At 37.1% G+C, this 24,172-nt stretch overlaps 1 protein-coding gene across 1 annotated transcript in view; it reads right to left on the bottom strand.

Moving 5' to 3' along the window:
• Nucleotides 1–24,172, bottom strand: part of TDRD5 (tudor domain containing 5) — an 84,334-nt gene that overhangs the window by 18,939 nt on the left and 41,223 nt on the right. Inside the window, exons 7-13 of the mRNA XM_039255399.1 lie at nt 19,953–20,161; nt 18,038–18,258; nt 12,805–13,017; nt 12,223–12,289; nt 7,603–7,803; nt 6,943–7,101; nt 3,511–3,669 (exon numbers count right to left, since the gene is read on the bottom strand). Coding sequence (XP_039111330.1) covers nt 3,511–3,669; nt 6,943–7,101; nt 7,603–7,803; nt 12,223–12,289; nt 12,805–13,017; nt 18,038–18,258; nt 19,953–20,161 — 1,229 coding nt within the window. The remainder of the gene's footprint in view (nt 1–3,510; nt 3,670–6,942; nt 7,102–7,602; nt 7,804–12,222; nt 12,290–12,804; nt 13,018–18,037; nt 18,259–19,952; nt 20,162–24,172) is intronic.

Here is a 24,172-nt window from a genome sequence, read left to right on the forward strand (position 1 = left end):
TGAAGCCTGCTTTAAATTTTGTGTCTCTCTCTGCCCCTCCCCTGCTCATGCTCCTCTCTCTCACTCAAAAATAAACACTGAGGGGTGCCTGGGTGGCTCAGTCGGTTACGTGGCCAACTTCAGCTCAGATCATGATCTCACCAGTCTATGGGTTCATGCCCCGCATCAGGCTCTGTGCTGTCAACTCAGAGTCTGGAGCCTGCTTTTGATTCTGGGTCTCCCTCTCTCTCTGCTCTTCCCCTGCTTGCTCTCTGTCTCAAAAATAATAAACATTTTTAAAAAAACAAATTGAAAAATCTGATGAAAAGAAAAACAAAGCTGGAAAAATCACAATCCAATTTCAAGTTATACTACAAAACTATGATAATCAAAACATTATAGTACTGACACAAAAAGAAGCACATAAAACAATGCAATAGAATAGGAAGCCCAGAAATAAACCCACATTTATATGGTCAATTAATCTTTAACAAAGGAGGAAAGAATACACAGGGGGGAAAAAGCCTCTTTGACAAATGGTGTTGGGAAAACTGGACAGCTATATGCAAAAGAATGAAACTGGACCAACACAAATATAAATTCAAAATGGATTAAAGGCCTAAATAGGAGACCTGACACTATAAAAATTATAGAATAGAGTACAGATAGAAATTTCTTTGACACTGGACAGAACACATTTTTTCTAGATATTGTCTCCTGAGACAAAGTAAACAAAAGCAAAAATAAACTATTAGGACTACATCAAAATAAAAATCTCCTACACAGCAAAGGAAACAATAAACAAAACTAAAAGACAACCTACTGAATGGAAGAAGGTATCTGCAAATGACATCTCTGATGAAGGGTTAGCATCCAGAATATATAAAGAACTTATACAACCCAACACTCAAAAAACAAATAATCCAAATTAAAAATGGGCAGAAGACATGAAGACATTTCTCCAAACATGACATAGAGATGGCCAACAGACACATGAAAAGATGTTCAACACTCTTCACCATCAGGGAAATGCAAATCAAAACCACAATGAGGTACCACCTCATACTTGTCAGAATGACTAAAATCAAAAATACAAGAAACAAGTATTTGAGAGGATATGGAGAAAGAGGAGCCTTTGTGCACTGTTGGCAGGAACACAAAATGATGCAGCCACTCTGGATAGAGGGCATGGAGGTTCCTCAAAAGTTAAAAATGGAACTACCCTATGATCCAGTAATCGCACTACTGGGTATTTACCCAAAAACATTCATTCAAAGGGATACATGCACCTGTATGTTAATTGCAGCTTTATATGGAAGCAGCCCAAGTGTCAATCAATAGATGAATGGATAAAGAGGTATGTGTGTATATATATGTATGTATACATATATATATATATCAAATATATATATGTGTATGTGTATGTGTGTGTGTGCGTGTGTGTATATATACACACATTGGAATTCTCAAAATTAAAAACTTTTGCTGTATAAAAGACACCATTAAGAGAATATATGACATGTTACAAGAAGGAGAATATATCTGAAAGTCACATATCTGACAAAGCACTTGTATTCAGGATATTTAAAGCATTCTCAAAATTTACTAGCAAGAAAATAAATGACCCAACAAAAAATGGACATTTCCCCAAGAACCATGTATTATGGATGGCAAGTAAGCACATGAAAAGATATTCAACAACAGTCATTAGGGAAATGCGAATTAAAATCACACTACTACATATTTGAATAGTGTAAAATAAAAATTATTGATAATACCTAGTGTTCTCAAGATAGGAACAGTTTGGGTACACTTACCATATGATTCCTGATTATGTATGTACAGAAATCTGTACACAAATATTTATAGATGCTCTATTCATAATTACTCAAAACTGAAACAACCCAAATATTTTTCAATGAGGGAGAATGGATATACAAATTATGGTCTATCCCTTCAATAAACTACTACTCATCCATCCAAAGAAACAAACTATTGATACATGCAACAATTTTGATAAATCCCAAAGGTACCATTCTAAATTGAAGAAGCCAGTCTCAAAAAGTTACATACTGTATGATCCCACTTATACAACTCTTAGAAATGTAAAACTATAGTGATGGAAAACAAATCAATGATTTCTAAGAGTTGCGGATGTGGGAAGACTGATTATAAAGGGGCAGCACCAGGGAGGTTTTACTGGTGATTGAAGCATCCTGTATCCTGATTATAATGACGGTTACACAAATTTATACATGTACTAAAGCTGATAGGACAATACACCAGAAGAATGTCAATTTTACTCTATGCTGATTTAAAAAGAAAGAAATCCTAACACTAGAGAAAATAAATGTCATTCTGGAAAGGAAAAGTTGCCACAGCATACTATCTGACTCTCAACAGCATTCACAGTCATAATAATATAAATACTGATCTAATGGAAAGTATGCTATAACGACATTAGTAAAATGGACGGGGAGGGGACAGAAAGGATACATATGTGTGTGTGGTGTGGTGAAGGGAATAAAGAGAACTTAAATCCTCATCATTCATAGAGGGATATAACACTGAAAACTTCAGAAATAACAACATAAGCATGTTATTTAATGAAAGAAATAAAAGTAAATTCCAAAAGCAGCAACTAAAATAGATGACATGGTTGCTCTGTGAAATACAAAATGTAGAGGAAGGGATTATAGGTCACTCTAAGCTATGTGTACATAAACAGCTGATTAAACTAAAAATAAGGGGGGGGGAGGGCCTGGGTGGCTCAGGTCATGATCTCATGGTTCATGGGTTCAAGCCCCACGTTGGGCTCTGTGCTGACAGCTAGCTCAGAGCCTGGAGACTGCTTCAGATTCTGTATCTCCCTCTCTCTCTGACCCTCCCTTGCTCATGCTCTCTCTCTCTCTCTCTCTCAGAAATGAATTTTAAAAAAATAAAAAATAATAAAGGGAACCTGGTGGTTCAGTTGGTTGAGCGTCCAACTCTTGATTTCAGCTCAGGTCATGATCTCATGATCTGTGGGATGGGGCCTGTGTCAGGGTCTGTGCTGACAGCATGGAACCTGCTTGGGATTCTCTCACCCCCTTTCTCTCTGTCTTTCCTTCGCTCACGCTAGTGCATACATGTGCACGCATGCTCTCTCTGAAAATAAACATTTAAAAAAATAAGAAAATAAAAATAGAATACGTCCTCCAAAAAAGCTGTCAACACTTTTCCTCTTGGGTTTTCCTAATACTGTTTCTCAATACTAGTTTCGGATCATTACATAATTCTTGAAGACCGCCCAAAGCAACAAGATAGAAATGAACACATCAAAGCCAGAGAATGCCTTTCCTTTTTTATGGTCAAGACTATGTTGCTTCAACCTTGGTGTTGGTGACTGTTGTAGAGAAAATGTAATTCATGTGTGAAAGGTGCTCTGACGGCACTGAAAGCAGAATGTCAAGAGTTCTTTTATTCCGATCCACTTCACTTATAAATTAACTATAGTAATCATATTATCAAAAAGTTCCTTCTTTCTCCTACCTCATTTTCTTCTTTCAGATCCTTTAGGTCTGGCAAGGACCACTGTGGATCTTCTTCACAGCTCTTATCTTGCATTTTCAAAGAACTGAATTCAGAATCCTTTAATGGCTCCTTTATCTCAGATTTAAGGTGACTGAAAGCCTTTTCATCATTAATATTCTGTTGAGAAATATGAAAGAGAAATTATTTTCTATAATAACTATTTTAGAAATTATTAGGGGTGCCTGGGTGGCTCAGTCAGTTAAGCATCTGACTTCAGCTCAGGTCATGATCTCCTAGTCTGTGAGTTCGAGCCCCACGTTGGGCTCTGTGCTGACAGGTCCAAACCTGGAGCCTGTTCGGATTTTGTGTGTGTGTGTGTGTGTGTGTGTGTGTGTGTGTGTGCGCGCGCGCGCGCGCCTCCCTCTTTGCACCTCCCCCACTTGCACTCTGCCTCTCTCAAAAATAATAAATAATTAAAATAACATTTAAAAAATTAACAAAAAAAGAAATTATTTTCTACAGGGGCACCTGGGTGGCTCAGTCAGATAAGCATCTGACTTTGGCTCAGGTCATGACCTCACAGTTTGTGGGTTCAAGACCTGTGTGAGGCACTATACTGACAGCTCAGAGCCTGGAGCCTGAGTCAAATTCTGTGCCTCGCTCTCTGCCCCTCTCCCACTCATGTTCTCTGTCTCATAAACAAATAAATGTTAAAAAAATTTTTTTAAATTATTTTCTACACTAATGCAGTTTCTAAAATCTGCATGCCTATACATTCTAGGAGAAATTTTTCACTATGGGTCACACAAATGCTACAATATTTTATAACTTCATCCACGATCCTACATCTTCCTATCCTGCTAAACTAGTTCAAGCCAACAAGCATTTATTGAGCACACATTATGAAACGTATACAGGGTGGCTCTGTGGATATAGAGACGAGTGAATGCAGCAGGTCCCAGCTCTTAAGGAACTCAAATTACAGCAGGAAGACACACAATCAGACAATCAACGTACAACCTTCAGTGTGGAACCATCACAGAGATATGACCAAAATAATCCTGGGGATTAAGATGCCTGAGAATTGGGGCGCCTGGGTGGCTTAGTCGGTTAAGTGTCCGACTTTCGCTTAGGTCATGATCTCGCGGTTCGTGGGTTCGAGCCCCGCGTCGGGCTCTGTGCTGACTGCCAGCTCAGAGCCTGGAGCCTGTTTCAGTCTGTGACTTCCTCTCTCTCTGACCCTCCCCTGCTCACACTGTCTCTCTCTCTCTCTCTCCTAGAAATAAATAAAAACATTAAAAAAGAAAAAAAAGATGCCTGAGAAGATGCAATGAAAGAGGTAACACAAACTGTCAGGATGCTTAAAAGAAGAGTAGGGATTACAAGGAACCAAGTAGATGGAAGTGGGGAGGGATGGTGGGCAGGTGGCTGGGGAGGGAAATGGGGAGGGTGGCACATGGGAATCTTGACATGTTAAAATATAGGCTGGGGTGGGATATGAGAATTTTAAGTCTTATCTGTTGTGCAGAAAAGATGGCCTTATTTCATTTTCAGGACTGAACTATGATTATTTGAAGACATCAATACAATAATGACAGGACAGTCTAAAAATTGTAAAGGTTGTATTCAAGTCACTATTTAAGAATCAGGAAATATAATTGTTCTAATCAAGTAATAAATATTAAGAAAAATTCAGCATTCAGAAAGTGTTATGAGCCAAACGAGCCTAATAATTTTAACATAAACTAGAAATCTAAAACTCTTACACTGTTTCAAACATGGAGCAATAAACATTCATACATATTTTTCAGAACAGGTTAACCTCTCAGAGGCCAAAGTGGCCTTCCCTTCTTATCTAATAGTAAATGTCTACTAAAAACATAAGATTATATCCACAATTTTATTTTATAACTCAAATATACAAATCATATTTAAGCAAAATAATATTTTCATATTTTATTCAAAGAAAATAAAAAGGCTTGCTGTGCTCAAAACAACATGTTTGGCTCTCAAATTGAACACACCCTGTATTTTAGGCCCAATACTTGTTGTCATGAGGAATATTAAGACTCAGAGGACATGTTTATTTGTTCAAAAATCATTTAAGTTCTTACTATGTGCTTCACTTTACTTACAACTAAAACAGAGATACTAAAATACCAAGCTGGTAAAGTGATCATGAAGACTAAATTAACCAATACATGTGAGTGCTTAGAAGAGCCCCTCCCAAGTAGTACAAGTTCAATAAGTGTTACTGTTAATTTTTAAAAAAAGTTTTATTATTTCTACTGTTGGCTGGAATAATACAAAATTATAACAGCAGTAGTAATAATACTAATATTGTTATTACTGTGGATGAGAGTCAGCAAGGTTTACAGAGAAAGTGAGAAATAAAGTGTGAAGAGTCTCAAGTGTGCAGAGGGAAGAACAGCAACTGGCTGAGTGCAGGTCAACTCACAACTGCACCAACTGCACCAAGGCCGCAACAGCACTTCACACATGTAAGAAATCATACTGGAGACAGTGCGACTGAAGCAAAGATTTCTATTTTTTTTGTTTTTTTTTTTAAGTTTATTTATTTTGAGAGAGAGGGAGCACGCGTGAGAGCAGGGGAGAGGAAGAAAGACAGAGAGAGAGAGAGAAAAAGAAAGAGAATTCCAAGCAGGCTCCACACCATCAGCATAGAGCCCCACACAGGGCTTGAACTCATGAACCAGCAGATCATAACCTGAGCTGAAATCAGGAGTTACTCAAATCAAGAGACACTCCACCAACCAAACCACTCAGGCATTCCTGAAGCAAAGGTTGAAACCAGCAAAAAATGAGAAACAAGGTACTGTTAAGATCACTGCATAAAGTTTCCAAACTTCCCTAGGTTTGGAAAACCTCAGATTCCTCATCTATAAAATAAGGATGGGGCGCCTGGGTGACTCAGTCAGTTAATTGTCCAACTCTTGATTTCGCCTCAGGTTATTATCTCATGTCATGAAGCTTGCTTGGGATTCTCTCTCTCCCTCTCTCTCTCCCTCCAACCCCCCAAATAAATAAATACTTTGAAAAATTTTATTTTTATTTTTTATTTTTGAGAGAGACAGTGAGACCGTATGTGAGTGAGAGAGGGTCAGAGAGAGAACAGACACAGAATCCGCAGCAGGCTCCAGGCTCTGAGCTGTCAGCACAGAGCCTGACACAGAGCTGGAATCCATAAACCACAAGATCATGACCTGAGCTGAAGTTGGGTCCTTAACTGACTGAGCCACCCAGGCACCCCCAAAAAATAAACTTTAAAATAAGGACAATTATGGTAATTTTATTACAGGGATTTTGTAAGGATTAATTATTATGTTATGCTGAAAAGTGCTTTTTATAGTGTTTGGCATATAGTAGGTACTCGTTAAATGCTAATAATAGTAAAAAGAATAATAATAATATTTGCAAAAAACCTCTTACCAGGGTATATAATTCACTCTCCTTTGATTGTGGACTTATCTCTCGGTCTTCATTAAGATAGTGCTGCTGGGAAGGGTAACCCAGTTCTGTCAGGACCACGTCCTCTGGTCCTGCACCAGACTTGGTATATAAAGCTAAAGGGTTGAGTTCTCTGAAACCCTGGGATTAAAAAAAGGAAGAGTTTAATTACTTAGAGAAAAAAATGAAAAAGTTAGCACCTCGTAATTTTCAAATGTTGGGGAAATGTATTATCTCCAAAGCCTTAACAGTTAAAAAGTTTTCCATACTGACAATTTTTCCTAGTCACAAAAATTACCAACATCAATCTTAACAGTGATGCAGACATCACTATCAATATTTGTAAAATAAGAGAGTGTTGTCTTGTTTAAAATGACCTCCAAGAAATAGTCTGAGGTAAGATTGAATCCTCAAATCAATTATTTAAAATAAAAGTACTCGCATTTAAAGAATAATAAAGCCAATGTAGCTTTTTGTGGTTATTTGAAAATTAAGAGTGCTCTGCATTAAGGGGGCAGGAATCTCACAGATGTTTCTAAGATTAAAGAATATATCAAATAACCTCCTGCATTAAATTCTCTTACATCGTCAAGGGCTGAGATTAAATAAAATATATTACAAAATACATCCCGCCTGCTCCACCTTAGAAGGGACATTTTCTCGGCATACAATAGCATGGCCCTCTGTTCTCAAGACATGATGGAAGTAGATGTCTTCATTTGAGGATGTATCACATAGAAAAATGTTAAGGATTCCATCTACATATTCATCCACTACCCCCACTAATGGCTTCAAACCACACAACTTCTGGAACTGCAAAATAGCTCTGGATGTCCAATGTTCCTGAAATAGAATTGAGACATGAGATGTGGATGACAAATTCAAACATGAATTATAGTAAGCATATACAAAAATAAATTTCTGAAGAACTGGAGATTTTAGTGGAAAAATAAAACCACAGCAGTACTAGAATAACACACTTCAGGACAGTAATGAGTTGGGGATGAAAAAAGTAAGAATAAAGGAAAAATTATGAAAAACGTGACTGTAGAAAATCTTTCAGCATTTATGTGGTGAAATGCTTTTGTTTTCAGAAATGGTTAAATTAAATTATTGAACTAACCGTCCCAAAGAAACAACTAAAATTTCTAGATAAAGTATTTTTTAAATATGTCCATAAGTATCAAAGAACTATCAAGAGTAACAAATTATCAGGACAAAATTGAAGGGAAAGTGGGAACTATTTTGCCTCAAAAAGGAAAAGAAATAAACTAGCCTTCACATGGATTTGTAGTTCAATTTTCACATCACCTGGACGGTACACAAATTCTCAGGTGTTCATTTAATTTAACACGATTCCAGACTTGTAGTATTCCCTAGGCACCTGGCAGGAGCAAATGCAGATCTCTCTAGAGGTAGGAGGCCTCAGCCCATATTATTCAAACATTCTTACAAATAATTTTTCAAAGACAATGAATAATACAAAGGCATACAAAGAAACAAATCACAAATAAGAACAAGGAGAAACAACATAAACCTTCAAAACTTTTAGATATCTGATTTTCTAGGCAATTATAAAACAACTAGACTTACTACACTTAAAGTAACAACAAAAAAGATTTGAAAGCTTTTGCAGGGATCAGCAATCTATAAAAATTCATCTAGCAAAACTACATGTCAAAGAGAACTTTTACAAAGTAACAACATAACCAAAACTTAAAACCTAACAAGTTGATTCAATAGCAGAAAAGGTAGAATTAAATATTAAATCAGTAAAGTGGAAGATAATTTGGGGAAAAAATACCCAGAATGCAACATGAAAAGACAGAAATATGTAAAATGCAGAAGAGAGGTTAAAAAGTATGGAAGATAAACTGAGAAAGTTTAACATATGTTCAATTGTGGTCCCAGAAAAAGAGATGCAAAAACAGAGACAGATGCAATGTAAATATGAATAATGGGGAAAAAGACAGTAAATAATTGAAGAGATAATGGCTGGGAATTTTCCAGATTTAATAAAAAGTAACAAAACACTGATAAAAGGGAATTCAACGAACTACAAAGTAGGTTGAATAAGAATAAATGCACACATAAAGATACTAACACTGAAACCACAAGCAACCAACAAGAAATCTTAAAAGAGCTAGAGACAAAAAGGACACTGCCTTCAAAGGAACATCCACAGACTGACCACTGACCTTGCCAATAAGGTAATGGAGACCAGAAGCCACTGTGATGAGATTGTCAATGCACTAAACGTATTAGCTGCCAACCTAAAATTCTATACCTAGTGAATTATCTTCCAAAGGAAAGTGCAAAATTAAGTTTCCAGGTAAACATAACTAAGTTTGCCATCAACAAATCCTCACAAAATGAAATCTTAAAGAATACAGTTCATGGGGCTCCTGGGTGGCTCAGTCGGTTAAGCGTACGACTTTGGCTCAGGTCATGATCTCACGGTTTGTGGGTTCGAGCCCCGCGTAGGGCTCTGTGCTGACAGCTCAGAGCCTGGAGCCTGTTTCAGATCCTGTGTCTCCCTCTCTCTCTGACCCTCCCCTGCTCATGCTGTCTCTCTCTCTCAGAAATAAATAAAACATTAAAAAAAAAAAAAGAAAGAATACAGTTCAAATAAAAGGAAAATGTTCCCAAAGGGTCTGAGTGGCAAGAATGAAGAGCCAAGAAACTGAGAAATACATGACTAAATCTAAATGCACATTATTTTATGTGGTCAGTTTCTGGAGGGGTTAAAAATAGTAGTAATAATTATACAACAAGAACAGATTGGCAGAGGAGGTTAAAGAAGAAAGTGTTCTAGGGGCGCCTGGGTGGCTCAGTTGGTTAAGCATCCGACTTAGGCTCAGGTCATGATCTCACAGTTCGTGGATTCGAGCCCTGTGTCAGGCTCTGTGCTAACAGCTAGCTTAGAGCCTGGAGCCTGTTTCAGATTCTGTGTCTCCCTCTCTCTCTGACTACCCCCCTACCCCCCCACTCATGCTCTCTCTCTCTCTCTCAAAAACAAATAAAACATTTTTTAAAAAATTTTTTTAAAAAGAAGAAAGCGTTCTAATGTTCTTGCGTCTTTACATACAGATGTGTTTATGTCCTAGAGGAATCCCTAAAATATAGTGTGTTACTTAGCGGAATGATTTAAAAGCTTTTCAAAATGATGCATACAAGGCGAGAAAAGGAAAGAATAGTTAAGCCAGTGATTTTTCACCAGGGTCCCCAGGTTCTCCCAGCACGTGCAGAGTTTAGTGATCCTACAGACTTTGGCACATTGCCTGCCCTGACTTTGGAACACCCATTCTGAGGCTCCCTCCCTTCCAGCATTTCTCCCTTAACTCTCAGCTGCTTGGCCAGTCCCAGTTCCAAATGATGTCTTCTAAATCTTCATGCCAGCAAGGCTGTGAACTGGGGAGTGACCCCAGGATAGAAGCTGAAAATTTCCTCATCTTACCTACTGCACCTTGACCTCCAAGAGTGGCTTTCTGCTTTTCTGCCGGCTTTGGATTTTGTCTATGGGAGGAGTCACCCTGCCACACTACTCTACTGCTACTCTGCCATTACCAAGTGCATTAACTATTTTTGAAACCAGAAAAAAGATGTAGAAATACAGTGAGATTCATTCATTTAGTTACAAACATTTATTAAGCACCTACCATGAAATGACCATTCATGAAAGCCCCAGAGGTTCAGTGGTGAAGAGACAATGTCCCTCATCTCAGGAGCTTACACTGTGTATGTGAACAAATAATTAAGACAATACCAGATGGCATTATAAAGATAAACTGACAAAGAACGAATAAAGTGGAAATGTGTACTTTCAATTGGCACCATGGTCAAGGGAGTTCTTCTTGGGGAAATAACATCTGGGCTTAAATCTGAATGACAAAAAAGGAACCAACTGTGATAATTCTTTAAACAAGCTATTCCAATTATCAGAATTGGCAAAAGCCCTACGGTCAGAAGAATTTCAAGAAGGAAATGAGAAAACAAAAAGAGAAACAAAAATGGAAGCCATCTGGATAATATGAGAATAATGACCACTGCCTATAAGTGGGTCAAATTTAGCCCTGAGCTTCCTGACGGTAGTAGTAAAGAGAAACCTGGTCAAGACTAACATGCACCCTAGAAAACAATCCTGAATACTGACTTGCACAAAAGTCATAACTGCATACATTATTTACAATACCCTAATATCAGAACAGACTAAATGTCTAACAATAAAGGGATAGTTAATGTAGGATAGACACTTACCTAAGAGATTACTATGAATCTATTTAAATTGAGAATAGCAACATATAAATTTATGTTATAATAGTGCTGAGTGAAGAATATGATTACTATTTTATGTAACCCTGGAAACCCTACAAAAACCCTGACCCCCCAACATCCAATTAACTAAGCTGAAAGAAACACACATCAAATTTCTAAATTCAATGTGTTTGAATGGTATAGTAATAGGTCATGTTTTCTTCTTTCCTCTTCATTGTGTTTTCTAGATTAAAAAAAATTTAAGGAATAAGCAAATGACAAGGTAAACAGACAAATGTGGTGTAAGAAGTATGTATGCCACACATATGTAAGAGTTCTGAGGGAAAAACACAATAGTCCTAATTACACTAAGAAGTATATCTCTGTGGACGAAGACGCCTCCGGCTTCATCCCCCTCCAGTCGTCTCGCACAACTATGTTACTAGAGAATTCCTCAAAAACCTGCGTAACTGAGTATGGCAGTTCCCCAGTACACCCTTCAGTTGCTCCCCCACATCTACAGGACAACACGCAGAACCCCCAACACAGACACGCATGCCCAGCGCAGGGCCCTATTTCTCCGGCACCGCCTGCCATCTGCCAACTCCGGCTCACGTGCTGCCACAGAAGCAAACGGAGCCACTTCCCATTTCTCAAATTTGAGATGTTTCATGTTACTTTTCCCTTTGTCTGGAATGTTCTTTTTGTGTCCAGTAATAGTCCTCTCTTCCTTCACAGTTCCACCTCAGTGCCTGCTCTACCACAGGGTCATCCCTGACCAGCCTCAACTGAGAAGCAAACACAGTCCTCCCTCTGCACGTCTGGCACTCGCCACTACACATCCCTCCAGCCAAGGTGACACAGACAGGACTTCTGCTCCACGTCCATCTCCCAGACTATCTACACCGATTTCTTTTAGGGCCCACTGCAGGTTTTGTTTCTGTATCCTGAGATCCTCGAACTGTCCTCAGCACCAAATGCTTGCTGGTTAAATGGGAACAAGCATACCTGTACTGGTCTCACCCAGGCCAAGGAGCAAGGGATGGCCTGAGCCGGGAGCTTTGTGTAGCAGCACCTGCAAGAGACGACCACATACCCCAATGTTCCATCATGGTTTAAAACTGCATTTATGGACTCTCTAATCCACTATGGATTTTAGTTGTTTACAGCACTTCCAAGTATGTTATTCATGCATTTTAAAATGAATGTCTTATACTTTAAAGCAATCTAAGAAATAAAATTTTAAAACATAATAGTCCTTGAAACCTATACAATTAAAATATAGGTATAAGTAGACCAATCTTCATGCCATATAAATGCAACTCTCAGCATCACCCAAAGAATCATTTTCTTAATAAGAGAATGAAATTTAGAGTCTCATGGTCCATTCAGATTCAGTCATGAGAAAGAAGACATAAGAGATTATAATCCCAACATGAAACTAAGGGACCATATGCCAAGTCCATATGCACTTAAAAAAAAAAAGAGGGCTGGAAGAAAAGAAGGCATGAGAAAAGAGCAATCCTAACCCCATGTAGCTTCAGCATTATGATTCAAAACTTAATAACTTAACCAGATTTGTTAACTCACTTGAGAAATCTTAGGGAGGACTTATGAACAGTTCCAATATTTCCAAAGTCTGGATAGAATACTTCAACTTCCTGTTTCCCAAGGACTTGATGGATAATGACCCGATACCACCACTTATCCTCAGAAATCCTGACACAGCAAAGATGTCCTGGTTGGATAAAATACTCTGGCATGGCATATCGATCAGAAACCAGCTGATTGGAGTAGCAGCGCCTGTAGAATTCCATAAAACAGGGAATTTCAGAAGGGGAGAAAATATTTCTATTGATGCATCAGGAGCAAGAAAGTCTTGGCAAAAAGCAAGGGAAAAAATCCTCACTTTTTCTGATTTGTTAATACCAATTAATTTTATTTTCCTCTTTCTTTCCCAATACCCTTCTCTTCATCAACAAACTTCTTCACGTGGAAAGTTATAGACTCATTTTATCTCATATTCTCTGAAAATTCAATCCAACTTTATTCCTCAGCACTTCCTAAAGTAGCCCCTTAATTCCCAAATCCAACAGCCTGTCTCCCCAGCTTTCAATACACTCGCTTTCTCTGCAACATGACCCTGATTCTATCCTCTTTCAAACTCGATTCTACTTGGCTTCCAAGACACTATTTTCTCCTACTTCTTCCCTGTCAATAACTGGCTCTCTAATATTGGCTCTCTAATTGCCTTTAAAGTCTAGGTTCTCTGGGATCTTATATTTAGGAAGTATAAAATAAGAGCTGGCTTTGGAACCAGTAATATGAGCTCAAATCCTAACTCCATCATTTGCTAGCTGTGTGACTTTATCTTTCTGTGCTTCGGTTTACTTGTTGAGCATGAAGAGGACAATAAAACTTTAGCAAAAATATGTGAATGTTAAGCACAGAATCCAATTACAGTAAGTACCCAGTAACTATTAGTATTCTTGCTGAACATCATCTCATCCATTTTCACGTCTTCACACCACTATAGATAAAATGATTCTCCATCTTGATCTTTAAACTCTGAATCACTTCTGAACTTTAAAACTGTTTCCAGCTATACACAGAAGATGCTAATTGTTGCCCAGTTTTCATTCTCTTCTCTTTTTCTCCTAGTAATAGAATCCCAAATTTTAACTGAGTATATAGCCATTCAGGTTTGCCAGGCTCCTTCACATCTAGATGTGAATATTAAGTTCTGAGCAATGAGCTGTGAGAAAAAGTAAAGTGTGCATGATTAGGATGGTAAATTTTATGTGTATCTTCCCACAATTTAAAAAAGTAAAAGTATGGAAATTCTAGCTCATGTCTTTCAAAGAAAATGGCACATCTCCAACCTCCTACTTACTTCTCATTCTCCTTCCCACTGGCTGGAATGAGGACCTCATGGATGTGGTGGCGAGCTACATCTGGGATAGCAAGACAGATATCACTGAGTCCCTAACACCAGGGAGCTACACTATCCCGCCTGTACTGCTTACATATGGACTACTATGGGAAGAAGAAATAAACTTATCTTTTTTTAAGATATTGTGGGTAACTTATGTCTCTGTAACAGTGGTTAAACCTAATCCTAACTACTACTGTCCACTTAACACTCAATTCACTACTTCATGGTCACCTTATAGGCACCAGGTGTAAACTTGTAACCCCAGCTCTAATCTACCCAATCTCTAAAGTCAACAAGGCTTCATATTCTCCTTTTCTCCCTCATCCTTCTTGTTACCAAGACCTGGCAACTACTTCCCCAAATTCTCTCCAATTTCTTTCTTTCCACTCTCTCTCTTACCAAGACTAGCACATTAATGGATGCTCTCCTGTTCACTCACCCAACTTCCACACTGCAACTAGAGTTATCCTGCTAAAATACAAACCTGTTAATGCCCCTACCTTTTTAAACCTTCACAGTCTCTGCCCTGTCTACAGAGTAAGTCAGAATTCCTGCCCAAGGTGTTCATACTCCTGCTCTCCCCTAATATTCCAGTTTCACATTCAGTCACTGTCCACTCAACCTCACGCAGTGGTGACTTCATTCCCTATTTGCTGCTCCCGGAACACCATGCTACTCTGCTGTCAATACTGGCCTTGGTGACAGGGATTGGATCCACACATACCCACTCACACTTTCTTGACTGGCAAATTCTTACTTGTTTTTTAAGCCTAGCTCAAGAATCTCTTTTGTGAAGCTTTGTTCCACTGTACACAGGCAGAATTACTGCTTCATGCAATACCCCACTTCTCCCCTACCTATCTCCCCAGATAGTCATGGTGTTCACAAAGGTGAACACCCTGTCTGTCTTCTCCTCAAACGGCTCATGTCTCAAAATCCCAAGCACACAGATGTGGTATTAGTAACAACAGCAGCCAACAGGTGAACTAGACTCCATTCTAAGTGCTTGAATCTTCCCAACTCTGTGAGGCAGGTACAAGTATTACCCCTACTTCGGAGATAAGGAGACTAGGCCCAGAGTTAAAGTAACTTCAAAGCCAAAGAGCCAGTAAGTGTGCTTTAAAATATGTACTAAATCTTACAGGCATACTGGAATGGAATATATGATAATATTTTTACTAAGTGATTATTATGTGACTTACATTTTGCCAGGCATTCTAGGATGAAAGAGGAGTATATAATGCAGTAAATTTAAAAAATGGAATCGTCTTGGAGAGATACATAATACATTATTCTTATATATGACATCAATGTAAAAAACAGACACTATTGTTCATGAATAAATCTAAAATGACTGCAAATGTACATGGTGTTTTACATGATGTTTACTAAAAAGGACATCATTTTTCAGAGAAAAGAGTTTAATTATAGTAGTAGTTCTCCAAGTGCAGTTCACATACCCCTGGGACCCTGATGCCCTTTTAACAAGTCCATAAGGTCAAGGCTATTTTAATATTTTAGTGTTATTATGAAAATAGTTGTTTGCCCTTTTCATTGCATTAACATTTGCACTGAAAAAAACTGTAAAAGCGAGGTGTCTTAGCCAAATCAAGGCAGTGTCACTAAACTTTACTAGCAGTCACTTATTTGTCACTGCCATGTACTCACATTAAATAAAAGAAAAAGAAGGAAAAAATAAAGGCCAATGTCACTTAAGAATGTCCTTGATAAACCAATAAAGTTTATTACATCTCAGCCACTGAGTAACCTCTTTTCAATATTCTATGTCTTAAGAAAACCAGTTATGCATTTGAGTTAAGAACTGAACTAACTGCTTTTTTTGTGTGTGGCTCACTTTTACTTGGAAGAGGAACTAGACTTTTTTTTCATGGAACATCATTTTTGTTTGAAAGGGCTACTATCAAACTATATTTATTCAGACATGAGTGTATGACACACATTTTCTCAAAAATGAAGTGAGCGTGTCACTTCAAGAAAAATACTGACAGTATTTGTCATCAATGTTAAAATTCAAGGCCTTCAAGTGATAATTTGGATTTTGGAAATGTCACATCTACCACGAGTTTGACAGCCTGCTAATAGGTAATACTTCTCTGATGAGATCAGTGATGATATTAATTACTGTGATTTTTTTATACTGTGTGATGAAATGTGTCCACATCTGGAAGATGTACATAACTCCATGAATCAGTATTTTCCAAATGATCAATGCATGATGTTTTGAAATTATAAATGGAGGTAAAAGATCCTTTCAAGGCTGGTTACTCTAAGTGCCTTATGCTTGCTTTAATGTTCTGCTATTGCTATCTTGAAATACTTAATAATTTTTAAACTTGGAGACTTGCATTTTAGTTTTGCACTGGAACCTGCAATAGCATAACCAATCCTGGGTCTGTTCAAGGTACAAAGGAAAACTGGTGAATTTTAACAGCAGGGTATGAAAAGTTCAAATCCCACATTGCAACCAACTTTAAGAAACTACCACTTTTCAAGTTTTGGAATGTTCACAAATTTTCTTAAATATCAAAGATGATTCACAAATTTCTAAAAAGGCTATTAAAATACTCCTTTTCCCATGAGGACAAAGGGGAACCCGCTTGCACTGTAGATGGGAATGCAAACTGGTACAGCCACTCTAGAAAACAGTATGTAGGTTCCTCAGAAAGTTAAAAATAGAACCACCCTACGATCCAGCACTTGCACTACTAGGTATTTACCCAAAGGATACAAAAATACAGATTCAAAGGAGTACACGTACCCTGATATTTATAGCAGCATTATCAGCAAGAGCCAAACTATGGAGAGAGCCCAAATGTCCACTGACTGATAAACAGATAAAGAAGATGTGGTATATATATGCAATGGAATATTGTTCATCCATCAAAAAGAATGAAATCTTGCCTTTTACAATGATGCGGATGGAGCAAAAATATATTACACTAAGCAAAATAAGTACGTCACAGAAAGACAAACACCATATGATTTCACTATGTGGAATTTAAGAAACAAAACAGATGATCATATGGGAAGGGAGAAAAAAAGAGAGAACTGAACAAGAGATTCTTAAATACAGAGAACTAAGGGTTAATACAGGGATGTGGGTGGGGGATGGGTTCTATGGGGGATGGGTATTAATAAGGGCACTTGTTATGAGCACTGGGTGTTGTATGTTAAGTGATGAATCGGTGAATTCTACTCCTGAAACCAATATTGCACTGTATGTTTAACTAACTAAAATTCAACTAACATTCAACTCTTCATTTTGGCTCAGGTCATGATCCCAGAGCCATGGGATTAAATCCTACACTGGGCTCTGTGCTGAGCATGGAGCCTGCTCAAGATTTATTCTCTCTCTCTCTCTCTCTCTCTCTCTCTCTCTCCACCCCGTCTCCCTCTCCCCTCTGCCCTTCTCTCTCCCCCACTCACATGTTCTCTAAAATATTTTTTTTGTAAAAGAAAGAAAATACTCCTTTTCCCAATTATGTATCTGTGTGGCCAAATGTTTTCATACACTTCAACCAAAACAACGTAGCTCAAGACATTAAAGATAAAAGCAGACATTAAAATCAAACTTTCCTATATTAAGACAGATATTAAAGAGATCAGCAAAAATGTAAAATAATGCCACTATTCTAATTTCCAGAAAATAGTTACTTTTCATAGAAATATATTTATATTCACCCAAATGGACTGTTTTTTTAAACAAAAACTATTTTTTACATGTTGCAGTTTTAATTTCTAAGATAAATATCAGTAAAGAAAAGTTCTCAAGTCCTTAATTTCTAAAAGCTCTAAAAGTAAAATGTTGAGAAGTACTGATTTAGAATGAGATACATGAAAAATACATTGAAAACAACAGATTCCTACCGCATCTCAATCATCATGTCTTCAAGTAACTCTGATGAATCCCTGCTATAGATTCGGATGTAGAACTGACTAGGAGAGATGATATACTCCACAAAGACCCCCACAAGGGTGCTGGTATCTAATGGTGGCAGTCTGCATAATTTCTTGTCCCGTACAGCATCTGGTGGGATATCATGGTTTGCAATTGCCAGGTTGAGCTGTGACCTGTTAACTTCTACTTGCTACAAGTTAAAAAAGAAATAAAAGAAATCTTTGGGTGAAATTTCAAATTCTATGACATTCTCAAAATATACTTCATGAGTCATCTTTTTCAGAATCACCTGGGAAATTGTAAAAATAAAGCTTCTTAGGCTTATTCCAGACTGATTCAGAATACCTAGAAGTGGGACCCATAATTATGTATTTTAGAAATTCCCTAGAGGGCGCCTGGGTGGCTCAATCAGTTGAGTGTCTGACCCAATTTTGGCCCAGGTCATGATCTCATGGTTCGTGACATCGAGCTCCACGCTGAGTGTGGAGCCTGCTTAAGATTTCTCTCTTTCTCCCCCTCTCCCCAGCTGGTACTATCTCTAAACTTAAAAAAAAAAAAAAAACCTCCCTAGGTGAACCTTACCTACATTAATATATGAAAACTGCTTTATCATATTAAGAGGTAAAAGTATGCTATACAACTGCCCCATTCAAAATTGAAAATATGGTACTTTAAATATTCAGACTGAACAAAGACAGACTGTCATCCTACCCAACCCTACCAACAAAGGTAACTTTAAAGAACAGATTAAATATCACACTAGTCTTCCAACAAAAATAGGGTTTCTCAGGGTACCTGGGTGGCTCAGTAGGTTGAGTGTCCAACTCTTCATTTCAGCTCAGGTCATGATCTTATAGTTGTGGGATGGAGGCCCACATTGGGCTCAGTGCTGAGCGTGGAGGTTGCTTGGGATTCTCTTTCCCCACCCCCTACCCCACCCCCCGCTCCTCCCCTATTCACATGCTCACTTGCAGTCTTTCTCTCTCAAAATAAAAACTTAAAAAAAAATTTTTAACAGGGTTTCTCAAACGCTTTCATTCTAAAATCTATTATTTTCCTTTAGACTTTTCTCTCATTCTCTAGAAAATATGTAGCAGGCTCCTGAAACAAAAATGTTTTCCTTCCATCCAAGAAGCCAGGTATAGATAGATGATAGAAGAAAGAAGAGTAAGCAATTAATTTCTTAATAAAAACAAAATAAATGACAGGAGAGGAGAACACAAAAAGGGAGAACTGTGTGTGGAAATGTAATGAAAAAGAAAAACCAAATGCACCCTATAATTGAGGACAGGAACAGGGGCAATTTGCAGCAATTATGGAGACATACAGCTAAAATAAAGCTCCTCAAATCTTCCCCCCTGAAGCCCTCAAGCGTTTCCTGGCCCACATTCTCAAAAATATGGACAGATCATTGGCTGTATTATCTTGAGAAAACTGGCAAATCTTCAAACCCATCTTAAAACATTAAAATTTGACTTGAACAAAAATTAGTTATACAAAAGATTCAAAACCGGAATAAATGCTATAAGGTAACTTCAGACCAAAGCTCTGCTCTCTTCTAAGAAATCATATATCTAGAAATAAAACTTTCCAAAACAGAATTTTAGGGTAAATATTCATTTAGAGGCGCCTGGGTGGCTCAGTCGGTTAAGTGTCTAACTTCAGCTCAGGTCATGATCTCATGGTTCATGAGTTCGAGCCTCACATCAGGGTCTTTGCTATCAGCACAGAGCCCACTTTAGATCCTCCGTCCTCCTCTCTCTCTGCCCCTCCCCTGCTTTCTCTCTCTCTCTCAAAAATAAGTAAAACATAAAAAAAAGAAATATCCATTTAGTTATTTTCCATAGTGCTGATCTCCAATGTACAGTCTTTACACCTACTCACCAGCTGTAAAGGCTTTACTACCAGATTAGGCTTTTTGTAAATCTTCCATTCTTGCTCTTTAGGGTTTTTAGGAGGACAATCCCAGGCAGTCTCCTTGAAAACAGCGGTAGACAGTGAATTTCTAGGGGGACTGGAGACACAAGTTTCGACTTCTATTTTCTTTTCTGATTGAACTAAACATGAATTTCTGACCAATGAAATGGGTCCATCTGAAATAATCAACAGAGTAGCCTGTGGATAGCTATTACAAAAATTTGTATAACATATGTATAACTGTTAAAAAGCACATTCTATAGGTCAGGCACTGGGCAAATAATGACAAATGAGAGCTATGAACCTGACTTTGTAGACCTTTCAGTATGGAAAGATAAAAAGAAGTTCTAGACAAGAACAAATCTTAAATCACTTACATTGGCAGGAAAAGGGCAAGTCCGATAAAGTTTCTTGAACTTTGGTTAAAGGGTTTTATTTTTCAACATCTTGATTTCAGTTTACTTCTTGTTCAACTTTAGCAGTGAATGGGCATTGTTACTTAATGTATAATGTATGTGACTACTTAATATTCCATAAAACGATGTATTAATTTTTAGGGGATTACTAAATCAGTCACATATTTTGTTCAAATTTACATGTGCATGGTAATTTTAAGGCACTGACACATTAAAACAGACCCGAGATAGACCTAAAACCATAGTGGCTCCTAAAGAAAAACTAGTAGGTGCATAAAGATGTAGGTACAAGAATGTTTATCACTGGATCTTTTATAATGATAAAAAATAAATACAATCTCTGTCAACAGGAGACTAATTAAATAAATTATGATACAGTCACATGAAAGAATTATATGTAGTTAAAAAGGATGAAATAAACTTACATATGCTGATATGGAAAAGCATCCATAATATATGAAGTATAGAAAGAACTTACACAATATTTCTATAACACTGTTTTATGCAAGAAAATTCTACATGTGATAAATAACTATGGTGTATACAAGAGATCCAGAAAAAGGACCTATTAAAACAATTACTAGTTACCAATCTAACTTACTAGAACTGCTTAAGCAAGTAAATATTGCTTTTATAATTTTTAAAAAATCTATGCTTACATACACATTGAAAAAAATTTGGAAGACCAATAAAAATTCTAACAGCATTTTTCAGGGAAGTAAAATGATGGGAAATGTTCATTTTCAACTTTTCACATTATTAAAATAATGTGAGTTATTTAATATATTATTTATTAAGTTATTTAATATATTATTTATTAAATAACTCACATTATTTGAAAATCAGAAAAATCAACAAAGATACATTTACACTTTGGAAAAACATTACCATTATCAAAACCACTTTTAGAAACTTATAAAAACACAAGGAGAAGTTGACTCTTGAACACTGTGGCATTTAGGGGCATCAACTCCCAATGCAGTTAAAAATCTGCATATAACTTTTGATTCCCCCAAAACTTAACTATTAACAGCCTACTGCTGACCAGAAGCCTTACTGATAATAGTTGATTAACATATTTTGTATGTTATATGTATTATATACTATATTCTTATAATAAAGTAAGCTAGAGAAAAGAAAATGTTAAGAAAATCATAAGGAAGAGAAATTACATTTACTATTAAACTGATTTTGCCATAAAAAATCCACATATAAGTTGACCTATACAATTCAAACCCATGTTATTTAAGGGTCAACTGTATCTTATAGTACTATAATTTGTCAACATGTTACCATTGAGGGAACAGAATAAAGAATACATGGCATCTCTCTGTATTTGCTCTTAATAACGGTATATAAGCCTAGAATACTCTCAATAAAAATCCCCAAAAAACAAAAATGAAGTGCCCTAAATGCAGCGTGGTATCCTGAAGTGGATCTAGACACAGAAAAAAAAAATTGTTAGAAAACTGATAAAACCTAAATAAAATCTAGAGTTTAGCTAATAATAATATATCAAAGTTAATTTCCTAGTTTTGATAAATGTATCATAGTAATGTAAGATGTTAACAATAAGAGAAATGGATGAAAGGCACATGAGAACTCTGTAATTTCTTTGCAACCTTTCTGTAAACCTAAGATAATTTTTTATTTGTTCTAGGTTTGAAAAGTTTGTTTACAAACAAACACAAGGCTAGGTTCCAATGCACACTCATTTATTAACAATGTCCTTGTATTTCTAAAAAGCCTTCTGATGCACAACCAGAGTTAACAACCACTGATCTAGCACTTCCCCATCAGATCACTATTTCAGAAAACTGGTGTCTTCTGAGTTATCCAAAAACCTGGATAATGAAGAAAGTATATTTTAAAAAGTTAGATAGACAGTCTTCATTAATAATACCGGTTAGCCTTATTACAAAAATATCATCAGAAAGAAGGTCATCGTATACAAAATGTTTTCAAGGCTATTGTGTAATCTGTCTGGTTGATATGCTTACAATAAAGGATATTACACAATCAGGATTTACTTTCCTTGTCCTTATAGGGACAATTAAAAAATCACATTTGCATCTCCCAGAATACTCCAGGCTCATACACACTTAAGCTACAGACAAAAAATCTGGAAGACTGGGGCACCCACTATGCAGAGTACTCTGGGAACTACCAACCCGCACTCATTTCAGCTCCAGCTGTCCCTCCAGGACACCCTCTGTGTGAAGAGCACCAGGATCCCCTAGTGTGCACCCATTTCAGTTCCAGCCATCCCACCAGAGTGATCCCAGAACACAGCGCCTTGGGACAGCCTGTGCCCGCTAAAGCTCCAGCCAGCCCACCAAAGCTGCCAGACACCACAGTCTACACAGGATATTCCTACACAAGGCAATTCCTTCAAGTCTAGGAGAGGTAGTTGTTCCACCTCATTCACAGAAAAACAGAGAGAGTCAAATAAAATGAGGAGACAGAATAATATACTCCAAATCAATATACTCCTTTTGAGACAAAACCTCAAAAAGGAACTGAACAAAATGGAGATAAGCAAACTATCTTATAAGGAGTTCAAGATAATGATCATAAAGATGCTCACCTGACTTCAGAGAAGTCCATGAACTCAGTGAAACTTCAACAAAGAGATAATGTAAAAAAGAACCAATCAGAGCTGAAGGATACAGTAAATGAAATGCAAAATACACTAGAGGGAATCAACAGATCAGAGGATGTAAAAGAATGGATCAGTGATCTGGAAAACAGTATTAGAAAGCACCCACACTAGACAGAAAAATTTTTTTCAAATGAGGATAAGTTTAAGAGATCTCTGGGACAATATCAAGCATTCTGACATTCGTATTATTAGGGATCCCAGAGAGAGAGAGAGAGAGAGAGAGAAAGAAAGAAAGAGAAAAAGAGAGAGACAGAGAGAGAGAGAGACAGAGAGAGAGAGTGCAAGGAAAAAAAATTGAAAAAAATAGTAGCTGAAAACTTCCCTGACCTGGGAAAGAAAACAGACATCCAAGTCCAGGTTTCACAGAGAACCCCAAACAAGGACCCAAGGAGGTCCACACGAACACACATATTAGTTAAAATGTCAAAAATTAAAGATAAAGAGAGAATCTAAAAAGCAGCAAAAGAAAAGCAACAAGTCACGTACAAGGGAAACCCGATAGGTATATCAGTTCTGATGGGAATGGCATGATATATTCAAACTGATGAAAGGAATGAAAACCAATAATCAAGAATACTCTACCCAGCAAGGTTATCATTCAGAATTTAACTAGAACTAGTTTCTCAGCAAACAAAAGTTAAAGGAGTTCATTATCACTAAAAGACTTTCAAGCAACGTTAAAGGGACTTCGTTAAGTGGAAAAGAAAAGGCCATAATTAGAAGAAAATTATAAAAAGAAAAAATTTCACAAGTAAAAGCAAACATACAGTAAAGATAGTAAATCAATCTCTTATAAAACTAGTATGAAGGTTAAAAGATACAAGTAGTAAAATCAATTTTATCTAAAAAATTAGTTAAGGGCCTCATGAAATAAAAAGATATAAAATATGACATCATATACACAAAATTTGGAGGGGCTAGTAAAATCTTATGTTTTTAGAATGTGTTCAAACTTAGTTTACCATCAATTGAAAATATAAAATAGACTGCTACATACACAGGATATTATATATGAACCTGATGGTAATCACTAACCAAACACCGCTACCAGATACACAAAAGGTAAGAAGAAAGGAATCCAAGCATAACACTGAAGGAGGTCATCAATC

The sequence above is a fragment of the Hyaena hyaena genome, unplaced genomic scaffold (assembly GCF_003009895.1).
Source record: "Hyaena hyaena isolate Hyena2069 unplaced genomic scaffold, ASM300989v1 scaffold_525, whole genome shotgun sequence".
NCBI lineage: Eukaryota > Metazoa > Chordata > Mammalia > Carnivora > Hyaenidae > Hyaena > Hyaena hyaena.